Source organism: Brassica napus, unplaced genomic scaffold (genome assembly GCF_020379485.1).
Source record: "Brassica napus cultivar Da-Ae unplaced genomic scaffold, Da-Ae ScsIHWf_1459;HRSCAF=2050, whole genome shotgun sequence".
NCBI lineage: Eukaryota > Viridiplantae > Streptophyta > Magnoliopsida > Brassicales > Brassicaceae > Brassica > Brassica napus.
The window spans coordinates 6,386-25,019 of record NW_026014872.1 but is presented as its reverse complement, the minus strand read 5'-3'; the positions used below and the strand labels follow the sequence as shown (position 1 = coordinate 25,019).

The window sequence follows — 18,634 nt, the reverse complement described above, 5'->3', positions numbered from 1 at the left end:
AGATTTATATACTTATATATATTAATTATTTTTAGATTTAACGTATATAAACATCAAGAATGATACTTTTAAATTGGTTTAAATACTTGAAAATATATATAGATAGTCAAAAGTAAATATCTGAAATAGTTAAAGTATACTCAAATCACCAAAAATACTTAAAATAATTATTGATTATGTATCCAAAATTTTAAATCAAGCCAATTGATATGTTAAGCTTAGGTATTCTAACATATGTTATTCAAATTTATAGGTAATATATTATTTTATTTATAGATTTTGAGAAATTTAAAATATATCTTATATATTAAAACAGAAGTCATGACTTCTTTTCATGTGTGATTTTTTTAGTTTGGACAATTCCTAAAGAATATCATATTTTACATAAGTTCATTATTATATCTTTTAATATCTTTATCTTCTTATTTGAAATATAAATGAATATATTTAAAATGTTCTAACAAAATCTTTTTAAAATCTTCTTAGAATCTTTTTAAATTTACTTTCAAAAATTAGTTAGTTTTAATTTAAATTATCATAAAATATAATTAGAAATTAAAATTGAATATAGTTTTGGTTTATAAACGAAAATTTAAATAAAATGAAATTAATTAATTTCACAAATACATTTACTAATAATTTTTATATATTTTGTTAGAAATAAATATTTTATTTTTTTTATTTTTTTTTCAAATTTGTTTTCTAATAAAATAAAAATCATGATTTTTTGATGAGTGATATTTTTATTTAGACCATCATTTAAATTTTATATTAAATGTATATCACTAATGCTAATATACATAATATTTTTAACTACTTTAGTCATAATATCTTTTATATCTTTTAATTTTTTTTAAAAAATTGTTTTCATATATGTTGTTTCATGCATTAAAAAATTTAGTTTAGTAATCAAACGCAAATTCAATAAGACAAATATATAATAAGCAACATATATATGTGATGATTTTAATTTACAACATCAAAAGTATAAAATTATTATATTTGGCATAATTATACAAACATTTAAATATGTGAGTAAAATTAAAAATATATAATAATTATGTAAAACAAATATCTATATATATAAATGTGAAAATGTATACCCGCATGGTTGTGCGGGTGGAAATCTAGTAATGATTTAAAACTTTAAAAATAATTTAAATGGGTTATCCACACGCGAACCAAACCCCCAAAGATCTGAATCGAACTCAAACCAAAATTTAGAAACATCCTAATAGGACTGAAATCTTTGACTCCGAAAACCCGAAACACAAACCGATCAGAACCAAACCCGTATGGGTACCCGAAAGCCCATCCCTAGTCATTATTATATATCGTATATTGTCATCATATAATTAATCGTATTTTATACATACCATCATATAAGTAATCATATAATTAATAGTATTTTATACGTACCATCATATAAATAATTACATATATTATATTTTTAAAACTTAATATGAAATATAAAAACCATAATTTGAGTTGGTATTTCAAATTGGGCTTTGTATTGTATTTTTCTTATATATATATTGACAACATTTTTTATAATGGTTATTGAAAAATAGTTTAGTAAAAATCCATTTTTGAATATATGTATTATTTTTAATCAATTTTGATATAAATCAACTTTAAATTATTATTTTGATTTGAAATATGTGTATAAAATTTAAATTTTGTTTTATGGTTAGTTTAGAAAAAAAAAGTTTTAGGCAATTAGATTGATCTATTTTCGTATATTTTAAAACTGACCCAGATAGATAGTTTCTTATAATATGATGGATTTTCAATTTTTCTTAATAACATAAGCCTATTATTTTTTTTCTTAATACTACTATCCTTGTAATAGGATGGATCATGTATCTGTATACACCCGCACGGAGGTACAATTCTATTTTTCAAAATAGGTGTCAACAATAATACCCGCGCGGGCGCGTATATATAACACTATATCTTATTCAATATTAGATACTATTAAACTTGTTTACGCAAAACATGGTAACAAATTAGTGCAGAATATTTAGCTGGTTGTGTATTTTTAGGATTTCTTGCTGAAATCTCATTGATATATTAAAAATATATTGCACATAAATCGTTAAGGAAGGTGTATTTATTTGGTTTTAGTGTTTACGTGGAGAGAAAGAATGAATGAAACAGAAAGGTAATATTCGATCTGTTAGACGGAATAATATATTTTCGGTCCCAAATTTATGGTAACGAAATGATTTGGTGGTTAAGCAAGATATTTTCAAAAGATGATCACATGTTTCATTTTAAAAAACATGAAAAGTGGGCTTACGTTTAAGATTTTGTAAATGGGCCACGTGATTTATAATTTATGGTAAAAGGGTTATGTTTTTGAAATTACTAAAATGAATCTAATTATACATGTTTCCAAACACATTTCATTAAGACTGCTATTTAAGTTTCCAAACAATCCTATTTTGTACTTGAGTTTTAATAAGATAGATTGTATTTATTTTTTACGAAAATTATTCATTTATTTTGTTTTAAATTTTGATTTATTTTTTTTTTAATAATATTTTTAAAAGCCACGGAATAAGCAACAGTTTCATTCGTAGCAAAACCAACTACAAAATATTTCGTGGCAAAATGTAGCTTATTTGCTACGAATCCATCGTGTCAAGATTGTAGCTTTTTGCTTCGATTTTTGCTACGATTTATTTTTGCTACGATCGTATACCCACATTTTTTTCGTAGCATTTCCGTAGCAAAAACTCATATAGCTACGAAATTTGGACTATAGCTACGAAAAAGTACCGTGGGTATGATGTTTTTTGTACTAGTGATGATCTCTTGGTTTGGATCAGAGGGGAGAAGAGATGTTGTTTGGACGATGAGATTTATTCTGAATCTTATTGGGCTCATTCACGAAGTTCTGGACCGAGAAAAAGGCTACATGCTCATTCACAAAGGCTACATGCTCATTCACAAAGTTTTGAACCGAGAGTAAGGCTACTGGTTTTGGATGCAACCCCGTTGATACAACTCTATGGATGAACCTTAGTGGATGCAACCTCGTGTATGCAACTCTGTGGATGAACCTGAGTGGATGCATTATTTCAGTGTTCATAAAGAAGACTCATTTGCAATCTCTGATGGGCCTATTACAAAATCTAAGTCCAAAAAGCTAATTGAGAAGATTGTTGGTCTTATTCAAAATCTAGAAAGTGAATAAGAAATATTTGGCCAAACCACAATCACTTAAACCACCTTCATTTACTCCACTTTCTCAACTACTTCAACCACCACCTAACTGTTTATCACTTTGTCTATTTTACATTTTTTATGATGTTCATACAGCAAGTTTGTTTTTTCTATTTAGTATTTTCAAATTTGTTTCAGAAACTTCAATCATCATATTTATCAAAACTTCTTTCCTTTCAAATTTTGTGATTCATTTGTTTTATGAACAACTTGATTACAGAGATGTGTGAATCTAAAATAATCAACAAAGTTTCAAATTGACTGGTGTGTCATATCCAGAACGAGAGAGGTGAATCTAAGGCAATTACGTAAGTTTAGTGTGACCAATCAATCCATTTATCCAAGTGAGAGGAATTATAGCTAGTTAGCTTGACGACACCTTACCCTTCAAACAAACCGTCAAACCATTTAAATCAAACATCTACCATCAACCCTAATTCTATCTATCAAAAATCAGAGTGAGATTCATTGGGAAAGTTGCATAAGATCAACTAGCTGTGCTGTGGAGCCTGGCATTTCTTTCATTCCAAAGTGCATATTATATGCAAGTTTGGAAAATGCGCTTCATGATGAGCAGCAAGTTCCAAATCTCCTTTTTTTTGTGCTAAAACTATTAATGAGTCGCTAATTAAATTTTATAATCAATGGATCTCCCACGTTATTATTTATTTTAATGCAAATTCAAAACAAATGCAAAATTGAAAAGTCATAGAATATATAAACGGAGAAAAAAAGAAGAAGCCAATTTAGAAAATTGCGCGATTGGAGGGAAAGCCACTAAGAAAAATAGGAATAAACACACATTTAAAGAAGAAGAAGCCAATCCAAAAAGAAAAAAGAGAGAATTCCGACAAAAAATTCAATGGCCATTAACGGTGACGACAAAGTTTCAGAAACAGCTTCAGATCAGCCTGTTAGAGTCTACGCTGATGGCATCTTCGATTTGTTCCACTTCGGTCATGCTCGCGCCATCGAACAGGCCAAAAAATCGTATGTACCACCTTTCATTCAATCCCTCCCTAATGTTTATGGTTTTTTTCCATCGATAATTTGATCAAATATAACTTAAATCATATAAGCAAAACAAATTAGGTTTCCGAACACATATCTGCTGGTAGGATGTTGTAACGACAAGATTACCAACAAGTTCAAAGGCAAGACCGTCATGACGGAGTCCGAGCGTTATGAATCTCTCCGACATTGCAAGTAATGTTAACCCTATAGATTATATATGTTGCTTATATATTGTGTGTTGGTAATATTCATATGGTGTTGTTGTTGTCAACAAGGTGGGTCGATGAAGTGATTCCAGATGCACCATGGGTTCTCACCATAGAGTTTCTCGATAAGCATAAGATCGACTACGTAGCTCACGATGCTCTTCCGTAAGATTCCACAAATAACAATTGCAAAAAGGTTAATACTTTGTGTTTTGTCTTAGCTTTTAACTGTATTTGTTGTTGGTTTCTTGTTGTGCAAGCTATGCGGATGCTAGTGGAGCTGGAAACGATGTTTATGAGTTTGTAAGTTTCTTCCTTTGGTTATCTCTTCTGACTCATGGTGTTTCTTAGCGGTTTTGGGCTTTGGTTTCTTGCAGGTGAAGTCGATCGGGAAGTTTAAAGAAACGAAACGAACAGAGGGGATATCGACATCAGACATAATCATGAGAATAGTTAAAGATTACAACCAGTATGTGTTGCGTAATTTGGACCGAGGATATTCAAGAGAAGAACTCGGTGTCAGCTTCGTTAAGGCAAGCTCTCCATTTTTCTCTTTTAATTTTCCTTATGTTTTAATTGTATATCCAACATGATGCACTAACAATCTTATGGACTTTGTTTGCTACAAACAGGAAAAGAGGCTTAGAGTGAACGTTAAACTGAAGAAACTACAAGAGAAAGTGAAAGAACAGCAAGAGAAGGTTGGAGTTGGTGAATCTTTATTCTTTAATGATCATGCTTCCTTTAGTGAATCCAGAGAACTTGTAGTTGAATGATCTTCAGAGGGCGTCATCCCTCCATTTTGATTCTTACATCTAGAGGTTATATTATTGGTGACCACTTATATGGCTACTGAATCCTGGATCTTTTATTTTTCTTGGGCAGATACAAACCGTAGCAAAAACTGCTGGGTCTCACCATGACGAATGGGTTGAAAACGCTGATCGTTGGGTTGTTGGATTTCTTGAAATGTTTGAGGAAGGTTGTCATAAAATGGTAAGCCAAAGCATCAGAATGGATTTGTTTCTCTCAGCTTTGGAGATTTCAAAGTGTTTCCATATATGTCAACTGATGTCTCTGGTTGAATGTTTTTCAGGGAACAGCCATCAGAGATGGGATCCAGCAAAAGCTATTGAGGCAAGAGTCAGAAGAGAACCGGCGCTTGAACGGCCTGTCAAATGCCAAGGAGGAACAGATTTTTGATGACGCTGGGTTTGCAAAAGGAGATGAAAACTATCATAATGATCATGAAGGTTCCTTAAATGAGAGCAACAAAAAGAATAAGATAGTAAAGAAATGAGAGATCTTGGCTAATGATTCAAGAATTTCCACATCTATGGCATTAGTATTGCTTGTATTATGTTCAACTTGTTGTTACTTTCTAAGACTCCCATGCAGCAGAAGTTAAAGCTGTCACTGATATAGAATATATGATCAAAACACTCAAAATGATAACATGGTGGAGACCTTACATTTAAAAATATATAAGCGAATAAAATAAACAAAATGAAATCAACATATCTATCCGTCAATGCACTACAAGAAAACACAATCCTAACTACGAAAAATAAAGGAAAAATGAGACCTCGTAAATTTAAGTCTAGTTTACGAGGAAAGTGAATCTCAACGTAAGTTCATCGTAAAGTAACAACAATAAGATTTTTGTCGTAAAAACAAAGCAATTTAACGTGGTAAAGAAGACTTAAATTTAGGGTGTACTTTACGACGAAATATCTTACGTATTTGTAGCGACGAAATATCGAGTACACCAATTTTTTAGTTGTAAATGTATTTTTGGTTTCAGGTAACCAACTGTGTTTCTTTGTAAATTCCTAGTACAATTTCACCTACCAATTTAAAAAATTTCCTATAAATATGTCGTTTGTGTTTCATTTGAAACACACCAAAAAGGAAAAAAAAAACTGAAAACGAGAAAGAAAAAAGATGTCCGGTGATGGAATATTCTCAAGTTGCGGATGTGGATGTATACGCACAGAGATGCTAACGGAAGAGTGACAAATAATTTTTTGACGGGCTGGAGACATGTATGCATCAAGCGGATTCTACACCGTTCGCGCATGAAAGCGGTAAGATGTTCTATCCTTGTCTGAAATGCAACAATTCAAAATTGGCACCTTGTGAAAATGCATGGAAGCATTTAATCACGCCACATTACTATATTTGGTTTTAACATGGAGAAGATTATAATTGTGGGAATGAAGATAGTAGTAGTAATAGCAATTTTCAGGATGAACCGGTTGATCATTTGCATAATGAAAATAGTTACCATCAGAAGGAGCAGATGGTCGATTATGATAGGGTTCATGATATGGTAGCTGATGCATTTGTAGCTCATTATGAAGTTGAAGAACCTAACATAGATGCAAAAAAGTTTTATGAAATGTTAGATGTTGCGAATCAGCCAATTTATAGTGGTTGTAGAGAAGGTCTCTCTAAATTGTTGTTGGCTGCTAGAATGATGAATATTAAAACTGAGCACAATCTACCTGAAAGTTGCATGAATGCATGGGCAGACTTTTTTAAAGAGTATTTGCTGGAAGACAATGTGTATGCTGATTCTTTTTATGAGATTCAGAAACTGGTTTATAATCTTGGGTTGCTTTCGAAGATGATAGACGTTTGCATTGACAATTGTATGATCTACTGGGGAGATGATTTTACAGCCTATTTGTTATTCAAGTCGAAGAAACAATCCCAGATATATCCACAAGTGAGGTAGACAGAAGGAAAGATCAACACTTTATTAAGTGGTTGAGGAGTCGGTATTAATTCAAAATTTTATGGCATACATCTCTATTCGCCGTTAGTATGATTAATTTCAACGTTCTCTTTAATTTTGCAGGTTGATTATGACGATCAAAATTACCCCACATGGTTTCACGAATTAGTTCAAGGTCCACTTGCAAAGATTACCACATCACCGATGTATTTCACACAAGGCTTTACTTTCATACATATGAATATGGTAGACGGCGGGTGACAAGTAATTATGGAATATGTGGGAAAGGCAAAACAGATTTCTACGGGATCTTGCAGGAGATTATTGAAGTGAAATTTCCAGGGTTATTGAGGCTGAAATGCGTCCTCTTCAAATGTGACTGGTTCGATCTCGTCGTTAACAGAGGTGTTCGGTTTAACAAATTCGGTGTAGTTGATGTCAATGCTGGACGAAGCTACAACAAATTCAAGCCTTTCATATTAGCTTTGCAAGCAGACCAAGTTAGCTTCATTCATACCCTCGGATTAAAGAGTCGGGAATAAATTGGTTAGCTGTTATCAAAGTTACACCTTGTGGATGAATAATCGGTGGAGAAGAACCACCTTTACAAGAAGAGCACATCAATGAAGTCAAGGAACCTGAACAACAAATTGATGACATTACTTCTCATTGATCCACATAATCGTGAATACGAAGATCTTCCCGAAGATACCATGGACGAAGCTGTTGAAGACGAGTTTAATGAAAATGATGATGTTTCTAGTGACAACGAGAATGTCAATGATGTATCCGAATGTTGATGTATTTTTTTTAATAAGATTGACTTTCAGATTTAATGCATGTGTTTAGTTTGTTTAATTATGAAATAAAATTAATAAATTGATTTTGGGTTAGGAAAAATCAGTTTAGGGATTTGTGGATTGAGGGTTTAGTAAGTAGAGATTGAGTTTATAAGTTAAGGAACTTGGGGTTTCGGGTTTTGGGTTTTAGGAGATTTAGAATAAATTCTCGTTAATTCCTCGTAAAAGAGAAATACGGTTTTAAGGTTCGTCGTGAAGTACTCGTAAAAGAAAATGCGGACCTCGTTTTTTCCACGTAAGCCATTTCTTCGTAAAGTAGTCGTGGTTAAAAATGCGGGCCTAATTAATTCCTCGTAAAAAAAAAACACGGGCCTGGTTAATTCCTCATAATTTCACGAGATATTTACGACGAAAAGTAAAAATGAAAACACGGGCCTTGTTAATTCCTCGTAAATTAGTGAGGATTTTACGAGGAAACCAAAATCCCTATATATACCCGAGCCATCTCATTTCTCATTTTGTAGCTACTTCTCTCATTCTCAAGGTACTCCTCTCTACTTCCTCTCTAGATTAGCTTAGGTGGTTAGTTTAGAGTGATGCTTAGTTTAGAGTGATTAGGGTTAGTGTAGGCAATTTTTAGATAAATAAATGGAATTTGTTGATAATATAGGATGATGATTTTAAAATTTAGTAATATATTTTTTTTTATTTTCAGATGGTTAATAATATAATTAATTTTTTTTTTCAGATGGTTAGAAAGAACAAGCTTACAGCTCATTACAGAGACATGTTTGGTGTGCATGGTTGTCGTACATGCGTATCATCTTCTTCAGCTCCCGGTTCTTCCGGATACTGTCCCCGACTCTCAGTCCTCTCAGAGAGTCTCCCAGTCGCCTCCTTTTGTTGTACCACTGGTTCCTCCGTTTGCTTCACCACATGTGCATCATGATCATGTTCCAGAGGAGGTGCCTCCTGCTCCTGCAGCCGGGATTCATCCCGATTTGTTGGTGCCGCCGAGTGCGCCTTACACTATTTACACCGTCGAGGACCTTCTCGCTCAGCCAGACAGAGAAGGTTTACCAGTCTTAGGCCCCGACCGACCTGAAAATACTTTCTGGTATGTTACATTTTTAAAAGTTTTTTTTATAACAACATTAAATAATTTATACTTATAATTTGTTTTTTTCAGGTTTGGGGTTGACGGTTGTGTCGCTCGGACCGTAACCGAGGCGATCAAAGGCTACTTCTCCGAGCCACATCCAAACTGGAAAATAACGCCGGACTACATCAGAAAGACGTGGTTCAAATGTTCGTTGTAAGTTACACTAATTAATATACTTATATTTTTTATTATTAAGACTTTTTGTTATTTTTGAACTAATAATTAACCTAATATTTTCCTGTTACAGCAAAATTGCATTGGTCCATAGGGGTGAACGAGAAGGTGAAGAAAGCGTTTATCTCAAAGGCGAAGAAAGCGTTTATCTCGAAGGAGAAAGCTCGATTGTTGGGTACAGTCTCAAACTAGAAGGATGATTGGATAGTGAAGGGTTATGAGCACGGGAAACCCGCTGAGATCACTCAGGATGTGTGGGATGGCCTCATCCGTTATTGGAACATGCCATCATTGATTAGAGCCTCCAACAGTTGCTCTGCTTCCTGTCTAACGAAAGATGAGCATGTCAACTTGCCGATGATTCACTCTACGGGTCAAAAACCCCATGCCGGTATCCGTCTAGAGATGGTAAATATTTTAATTATTATTATTTTTTAATATATTATAACTTTCCTAAATATTTTTAGGCCAAAGAGAGGGGATTTCTACCATCTCTTAAGAACCTTTACGAGAGGACCCACAAGAGCAAGGCTGGGAAATTTGTAGATCTCAGGTCTGAGCAGATCTACAACGACGTGGTTTCTCGGATTGAAGAGCGCCAAACCCAGCTGACCCAGCAGTCCCCCGATGGAATACCCGTCACATTGTCCACACCTGAAGTAGATAAGATTTACGAGAAGGTAAATTTTTTATTATAATCATAATTATTATTATTCATTTAACATAACTTTTTATCATTAACTAACATTATTTTTTTTTTTAAAAAGGTCATCCCTAAGAAAAAGGGACATACGTTGGGGATCGGTTCCATTAACAATGTCCCAAGAGCGACATCGTCTTATGGTCAGAGACGGGGAGATGAGACTCCTCAGTGATATACCATGGATTTTATCCATTTTAGTCCATGGTATATAAGTTTTTTTAAATACATTATAGTTGTTTTGGAGTCTTTTTAGTATGTTGTCAGGTTTGGAGTGATTTGGAGGAAAGTGGTGATTTTGGTGCATTTTGGAGATAAAATGATAAAGACCCGTAGCTGACCATCTACCAGACTATCGATCGATGGGCGAAGGCAATAATCGATCGACACACACTCTGTGTATCGATCGACACACACTCTGTGTTGTCGATCAACAGCGAAGCGCGCGGAAGCCAGATTGGGTTCCAGCTGGCTTGAAACCCAAGCCCCACAAGAATTACCAGATTACCCCTGACGAGTTTTAACCTAATATTTATGTGCTCTGCCATTGTTCTAGGCAACACACGCTTTCTTAAAAATACTTAGAGTCTTAGATTTGGAGAGAAGATCCAAAAACTCCTTCAGATATTTATGATTGGAACTCCAGGTTTTCTACTCTATTCTATTTATGCAATTTTCATATCTTATTGTTATGAATTACTTAGCTATGTCTGAGTAGTTCTCTCTATTAGATTTAGGGTTCAAATATTCATGAGGGATTGGCCAAAAATATAGAATTTCTAAGTGTTAGGATATAAATCAATTAAACTGTTCTTAATGCATGTGTTCTAGAATAACTAACTAGGACCTTGCCTATAGATATTAGGGTGCAAGCGGAAGCTTGGTTCTCTGTCTGAATTAGTATAGATTGTGATAGGATTGCTAGAAATAGGCGGAAGCTGATTTAGTTAAGCCTACTAAACTCGTGAAACCCGTGCGTTAACGCTCCCAGGAAGGTTCATCGATCGACAACTCATTAGCTGTATCGATCGACGGGCTGAAAGGTGTATCGATCGAAACCTTGTTGTTGGAATCGATCGACACTTTCTCAGGACCGACAAGCGACAGCTGAGGTCCTAGATCCGGCGATAGATAGTCTAAAAATACGAAAGTTGATCGACTATTTTTATTGTTTGAGTTCTAGAATATCCATTATATACTTAGTATTTATATCTCTATAATTCTGATTGTCTGAATAGAAACCCTAAATCTAACGTTTTCCATATATGTTTTAAAAACCACAATCAATCAATCGAACAATTACTTGTTCACCCGTGCTATTTACTGCTTTAAACCTATTTTTCTAACTTAACTACATAACTATATAGATATATTGTGTGCCTTAGCTCCCTTTGAATTCAATCCCTAAGTGCTACAACTCTACCTCTTACTTGGTAGAGTAAATCACTCCTTAGGATAATTTGAGTGATATCACTCTGCTGCGTTCAGAGTTGAACGCGACGCGTTCTGATTTGAGCATGACGCAAGCTCATTTGGGTTCACTCGAGGGTTTTCTGGACGTTTTAGCAGCTGGAATCCGCAATTGGAGAGCATGTTGCACACGAGACGGGTACAATTTAGCATTCCACAGCCACGCCGCCCGCGCACAGGAGGAGGAGGAAGAGATCGATAGAAGGAGTCAAGACTTCTTCCATGAGTTCCAGAATAACCCCTAGCTACTTTTTTCTTTTCTTTTTATTGTATTATAAAACTTAAATATTTATATAAAATATTTTCGTTTTTGTTTTATTATTTAAAATTTTAATATATTTTAAATAATTTTATTTATTCATTTGATTATAATTTTTAATGTAGAAAAAATAAGAATCAAAGTAAATTCGTGGATAAATTTAAGTCGCTTTAACGAGGAAGACTTGCAGATTCCTCGTTAAGTTTTACTTGATATTTATTTCGAAAGACATGCAGATTCGTCGTAAAATGTATGTGTCTTTCACGATGAAATGGAGCGTGGACTTTACGAGGAACATGTTACAAGTCTTTTACGACGAAACGTGGACTTTACAAGGAAACGCTTACGTGTCTTTACGACGAAATATTCAACTCTTCTTTACGACGAAAGTTTTTCTCGTAACCTTACGACGAATTAGCGAGGAAATGCGCCTTACGACAAACGTCTCACGACGAATTGACTTTCGTGGTTATTTTCTCGTAAAGGGTTAGTTACGACGAAATAACCACGAAAATGATCGTCGTTACGTTCATGTTTTCTTGTAGATGATCTCGTAGTATTGTTACATAAATATAAACAAGACCAGAGACATAAAATTAAAATTGAAGTGGGATATATATAATTTCAGCAGCATTGCAGAAGTTGAGAAGCTTGACATCAGCGATTGGATCTCTCTCTCTTTTTTGACTTCTTGAAGTGTTTTGAAGCTGCCTTTAACACACCATCCCATCCCTACAATCTTCACATATATTATAGAATATAAATCACACTGAGAACAAAAATAACAGAGAAAAAGAAGATCATCATCAATGTATTTACCTTAGTATGAAAAGGAAAAAGCCGCTATTAGGAGAATCTTCATTCTTTATCAAAGACATGTCTAGTTTCACTAACTTACTCTTCTTCATTTTCTTGTTCATTGAAATCTTGATCATCTTCTTGCCTTCTTGAAACTCTCCGAGTTCAAGGTTACGACAAACGCAACTGTCTGAGTTCAGATCGGAAGGGCTTGCGTAGTTTCGAGGCAAGAAAGGAGACCAGAGAGAGCTCTGCGTGTAGTCGAATCCGAATGCAGAGTTGTCTGGAAACTTGCAGAGTAGCTCTTGACACATTACAGGTTGCAAGTATTCAATTTTTTTGTTGTTATAAGAGGACAGTTCTCCTTCTCTTCTTCTAGACTTATTTGCTTCACACATTTTTGTTTACTTTCTTAGCTTTTGTTTGTTTCTGATCTTTCTTGCTTTTCTTGGATACATTGGGTTGAGTCATTCTTCTTATAGTTTAGGCGAAGGACAAGAAAAAAAAAGACGACCGCTGGGTCATATTGTGGACGTGTCTTCTAGTGGTTGGATAACATAAATTGACTTCATGTATGAAAAGTTACCGTTGGAACACTAATCTCGCGATCGGCGCAGGAATCATGTAGTGCGCCACTACCGAATCCAACATTGTTAATACTATTTATTCATGTTATACCGTTATTCTGCTAAGTGCTAAATCCACTAACAGCAATCTTGATTATTACAGGTTATAATTATTTGATACTAGGTGTTTTTTCTCGCGCACACGGATATAATTATCTTACGAATACTTATCAGTACATCTCCTATATACTAAACTGCAAGTTGTCTGGCAAATCAGAAACCGTCATGTGGAAATTTTTTTTAAGAACAATTAAAAAAAAATTGAATTTCTCTTTACATCTCCTATTTCTTATGCAATCTAGAATTTCTCTTTACATCTCCTATTTCTTATGCAATCTAAATCAACAATTTCCTATATTCCTAATTTTTCTCAAAAGTTTTAACCCCGTTAACTCAAATATTCAGAAATTGTTTCTTCATCTCCTATATAACTTGCAAATCATCTCTACTTTCTTCTCTATGACAAACAAAATTTAATACATCTTACCTTCAAATTTTTTTTCCTCTATACTTTCATTTGTGGTTGGACTAAGGAGCTACATCACCTTATCAAAAAGAAGAAGTAAGTGTTTCATTGTCGTGCAATAATAATATAACGTTTACGTTAAGATTTACTGCCCATGTGATGGCGGGTAAGAACTGATGATATCAGCTCAATCTAGGGATTTCGATTTGAAATCACTAGAGACCTGCTTCTTGAAGAAGATGAATTTATCTAATCTCTCTTTCAAGGCTTCTCGAACAAGATGAATTGAATCAAATCTCTATCAAGGTATAAAGCTCAAAGCTAGTTTATTATTATCAAAAGTGTATCTTACAAAAGCCATAAGAAAGTTCTTTATATAGAACTCTTAAACCGTCATTAAAATCCTTAACCTAATAGTAAAAAGGCAACACAAAGCCATAAGTAAAAAGGAAATACTAAAACAGGAAAGTTGCCCTTAAGTTCTAGGATGCTGCTGCATCACCATGTGCAACCCATAAGCACAACTACGTAATGTATGGCTTATTAATTTATAGATATCAATTTTTCTGAATGTTTTTTGCCAATTAGGTTTTAAAATATTCTATACATATTTGCTATAATAGATGGAGAGATCAAATGTAAAAAAGATAACAAAACCTGCAACTCCGCTCACCATCTCAAGACTTGATGAAGCATCGCTCAAACTTGAGATAACATCAAAGGTAAAGAGGTAAATCATCCATAACACCAAAGCTTAATACTCTTTATATTAATGTTACCGTAATAGTATATAATAAAAGAGCAAATCACATGTTTACCACTTTCATGGTACCACTTTTCATTTTTAGAACCACTAAAGAGACATTTTCAAAAATACATTCTTCATTAAGTGGCAAAGACTCTTATGCCTTGTTATTATATATATAATAAATCATTATTTAAATAAAAAAATTAAAAAATTAAAAATTAAAAATTAAAAAAGTAAAATTTTGTTTTATGTTTTCGAATTATAATTTTTCAAATTCAAACTTTTTTATAAATTTTTTTTTTGAAATTTTTATTTTTTTTTTCAAATTTCTTTTTGCGAAACGAAAATTATGTTTGAAACTATTTTTAACAATTTTTTTATATATTTTTTAAATATTTATTTATATATTTATTAGAATCCTAAATTTCACATTCCAAAACCCTACCCCACCCCTCAACTCTAAACCCTAAGTCTAGATTAGTTAACCCTAAAGGTATAATTGTCTTTTACCATTCATTAAAAGTGAGGATAAAAGTGGTTAGTGTAAAGATGAAAAGTGATACTATGAATGTGTTATTTGTGGCAATTTCCCTTTATATAATAATAATTATGAAAGAATAAATAACTTTTAAATTTTTTCTAAATAATTTAAAATTAAACTTGAACTTTTCTTATAAATAATTGTGTATGTAAACACATAATATGATAAAAATAAAAATTTGTATTATATACATGTATTGTCTTTATATCTTTTGTGTTTTGGATTTTAATACTTTTTTATTATTTAAATATAATCTATTTATTTGAATCGTTTTTAATATTCAAAAATGTATCTTTCCCGTTGATATGCATTTCTCCTACATGATATGTTTAATCTGTCTGCATAATCTGCTTGATCTTCATATCTTCTGTATGATCCACTTGATCTGCATTTGTTCTCCTTGATCTGCATGATCCGCTTGATCTGTCCTGTTTGAAATGTTTTCACCATTCAGAACCTTAATAGAGATATATATAGCTTATTGTTGACTTAAGTTTTGTAATTTTCTAGATATATTTTCTATAATATATGGCTTTGCAAATTCAAATTAACACTCTTATGTATTTTTTGTCATTCAACAATAATGGAAAAACAATTTATGTAACTGTTTATATATTTTAACAAAAAAAAATACATATTTTAAAAAAAGAAATTCTTTAACCGTACGTAGGGACCTAGTATTATAAATTTAAAAAGCAGCATGATAAATTATTTTATGCATTTAATCATTTTTTAACCTTCATAAAAACTTGAATATAGGGTAATTTTCTCAAATAAATCTTTTTAAGTTTTTGTTACAAAAAAAAACTTCAAAAACTAAAATTCAAAATAGCTTATTTTATTTTGAAATTTTTTAACTTTTTTACTAATTTGAAATTTTACTCTCCAAATCCCACTTCTCAACCCTAAACCCTAAACTCTAGACCAAACCCTAAATTCCACTACTTAACTCTAAACCCTAATGGGTTTAGATTAATTAACTATAGGGATATTTAATATATTTGCTTCTTTTGATAAAATTTTTAAGGGAAATTGGGCTGCATAGCTACAAAACAAAACATAATTAAATATCTAGCCAAAAAAAAAGTACCTCCATTATTTATGTAATATATACTATAATACCCTTAACAACCGGTTAATGAAAGATAAAAATATCTCTTCTTCTTCTTCTTCTTCATCTTCGATTAACAATTACCATCAATCTGCTTTCATCTCCACCACTTTGTCCTCCGACGCCATTACAATACGATCATCACTAATTCTCCATTGTGTTTTGTGTTTATCGTCTCTTTAAAGATTTTTTTTTCTATAATCAGTATTCCTTTTTCATAATTATTCTCACCTCATTCATATTCACATTCATCACTGAACCACCATCACCATAGCCATGAAATCTACAGATCACGACGGCGTTACGGTCGAGGCGCCCTTATTTGAATCCTAAGTTTTTGATTGTACTATGCTATTTTGACAATATGTACTATGTCATTTCGTTTGTTACTATTTTATTTAATATGCTTCATATTATGTAGTACATGCATGTTTTGATATTTGGGTTAGGGTTTATATTTTCTTTTGGGGTTTGGTGATTGGTGTTTTGGGTTTAGTTTATGTAAGGTTTAGATTGACGTTGGGGTAAGCATTACCTCATTCCTGCAATCATAAACATTTCAAAATTTGAAAAATATGTAATATGCTATTTTGTTTGTTACTATTCTATATGATAATGTTTCATATTATGTACTATGTGCATATTTTGATATTTTGGTTAGAGTTTATATTTCCTTTTATGGTTTAGTGATTAGTGTTTTGGATTTAGTTTATATGAAAAGTTTGGGTTGACGTTAATATGTACTATGCTATTTGGGTTAGGGTTTATATTTTTTTTAGGGTTTAATGATTAGTGTTTTAGGTTTAGTTTATGAGAGGTTTGGGTTGACATTGGGATAAACATTATTTTTTTCCATGTAATCATAGACATTTTAAAATTTGAACAATATGAACTATGCTATTTTGTTTGTTACTATTCTATTTTGATACTACTTCATATTATGTACTATGTGCATATTTTGATATTTGGGTTAGGGTTTATATTTCCTTTTAGGTTTTAGTGATTAGTGTTTTGGGTTTAGTTTATGGAAGGTTTGAGTTAATGTTGGGGTAAGCATTACTTCTTTCATTGCAATCATATACATTTCAAAATTTGAACAATGTGTACTAGACTATTTGATATGTTCCATTCTATTTATAATATCTCTTTCTTCAACCACATTAATTATGTCGGTGATTACCAGAAGCACCACCACAACCACAGTAATCCTTATCATGAAAGATCATCTTTTTTCATGTATCCACGACCGCTTCATTCTCCATAGCCACTACCACCGTAGTTTTCACATCGTCGTTGTAACCATCACCACCACATCTTCCATCCATTGCCATTGCGGTAACCACCCACCATCCATTTTCTAAGCACTGTTGATTTTCTTACCAATTACAGTCTTGATATTTTAGGTCCACATATTTTTCACCATCAACGTCACCACTTATTTCTTCTTTCACCTGCAACTTGTTATGAAAAAGGATAAAACCGGATGAAACTTGGAAAAAATTGTTAGTGACTTAATAATGTCAAAATCATAGCTATATTCTTCATTTTGCCTCCAAATTTAGCTATTTGGCAAATTAACCCAATTTTAATTCTATTTTGATAATTTTTCTTTTATTTTAAGGTCTATATTTGAAAAAAAAATATCTTTTCCACAGCAATCATTGTCGTCTGGTAGTGACCATCTCACTCTTCACTTCAAGCAATCTCGATATCTTCTCCACAACGTTTCCATATCTGATCATCATATCCTCTCCAAATCAAAATCTGATCATATACCGCTCTGCTCCCGAGTCATCATGTGGCGATCTGGAGATTTATAGGAAACGGTGGCTCCAAATCAAAATCTCCAATGAGATCTTGATTTCCCACGATCACGACGTCCATCGACACGTGATCGTGATTTAGTCTTGATGCATGCGTAGAAGCCCGTGAAGAGCACTTTCCAAAGTAAAAATTCTGTTTTCCTTCAATGGAAATAAAAGACTCCTTTGAGTTATTATTAATGGCAATGTGGGTCAGCAGAACAGGGAAAAATAAAAACGCGGGAAGGGTAAGGGCAAGATGATTGAGGAACCTGATTCCAAGTGGGTAAACGTGGCAGAAAGAAAGAACAAAAGACCCCACATTAATCAATGTAACAACCGTGGAGATGAAGAAGGTTCTCGTCATAGGAACACAGCTGGGAGCCGTTAAGAGTTCATTCTCAAGACGATCATGTCAGGTACAATCGTGGTATAAGAAGAGAACGAAGCCCATAAAATGATGTAAGAGAGGAAGTACGCGACGAGGGAAATAATCTGAACCAGGAGGTGAGGAACACCCAGTAGGAAGAGAAGGAGTTGACCCAGGCATCTTAGAGTTTCAAGCTGAACTGATCAAAACTCATGCTGCACCAACAAAGGTAATACGGAAAACTTTAGGTGAGGAAAATGGCTTAGATTTGGTCAAAGATACTCTATAGGAGCGTGATAATTTGTTAGGTGTTGATGGGATGGACTTGGATGAGTTTCATAATAGCTTGTTAACGAATGGGAATAATGAGAATGTTGAGGATGAATTTCATAGTCTCTCTGATTAGGAGATTGAGG

The 18,634-nt window shown here is 33.0% G+C and overlaps 2 protein-coding genes and 1 pseudogene across 2 annotated transcripts; 2 read left to right on the top strand and 1 right to left on the bottom strand.

The window, feature by feature from the left end:
• The first annotated feature begins 4,089 nt into the window (after positions 1-4,089).
• LOC106372819 (choline-phosphate cytidylyltransferase 2) lies at positions 4,090-5,883 on the top strand. Its single transcript, XM_022719388.2, has 8 exons — positions 4,090-4,221; positions 4,324-4,437; positions 4,521-4,616; positions 4,712-4,754; positions 4,829-4,984; positions 5,084-5,152; positions 5,337-5,447; positions 5,548-5,883. The coding sequence occupies exons 1-8, from the start codon at positions 4,094-4,096 to the stop codon at positions 5,749-5,751; spliced, it is 921 nt and encodes a 306-aa protein (XP_022575109.1). The 5' UTR covers positions 4,090-4,093; the 3' UTR covers positions 5,752-5,883.
• Positions 5,884-8,791: 2,908 nt separating this feature from the next.
• LOC111215870 lies at positions 8,792-10,202 on the top strand. The gene is made up of 6 exons (XM_048772150.1): positions 8,792-9,108; positions 9,181-9,306; positions 9,401-9,497; positions 9,541-9,735; positions 9,795-10,007; positions 10,095-10,202. Exons 1-6 carry the CDS (start codon positions 8,792-8,794, stop codon positions 10,200-10,202), a joined length of 1,056 nt encoding a protein of 351 aa, XP_048628107.1.
• A 2,150-nt stretch (positions 10,203-12,352) lies between these two features.
• On the bottom strand, positions 12,353-17,377 carry LOC125597417 (annotated as a pseudogene).
• Between the last annotated feature and the right edge of the window lie 1,257 nt (positions 17,378-18,634).

What these genes read in the sequence shown, in the direction of transcription:
- LOC106372819 (XM_022719388.2), top strand. Translation starts at nt 4,094, where the DNA reads ATGGCCATTAACGGTGACGACAAAGTTTCAGAAACAGCTTCAGATCAG. An exon ending in ATCGAACAGGCCAAAAAATC is followed by an intron (nt 4,222 to 4,323) that starts GTATGTACCACC and finishes AAAACAAATTAG; the next exon opens with GTTTCCGAACACATATCTGC. An exon ending in TCGGTGTCAGCTTCGTTAAG is followed by an intron (nt 4,985 to 5,083) that starts GCAAGCTCTCCA and finishes TGCTACAAACAG; the next exon opens with GAAAAGAGGCTTAGAGTGAA.
- LOC111215870 (XM_048772150.1), top strand. Translation starts at nt 8,792, where the DNA reads ATGGTTGTCGTACATGCGTATCATCTTCTTCAGCTCCCGGTTCTTCCG. An exon ending in CGACCTGAAAATACTTTCTG is followed by an intron (nt 9,109 to 9,180) that starts GTATGTTACATT and finishes TGTTTTTTTCAG; the next exon opens with GTTTGGGGTTGACGGTTGTG. An exon ending in TCGAAGGAGAAAGCTCGATT is followed by an intron (nt 9,498 to 9,540) that starts GTTGGGTACAGT and finishes TGGATAGTGAAG; the next exon opens with GGTTATGAGCACGGGAAACC.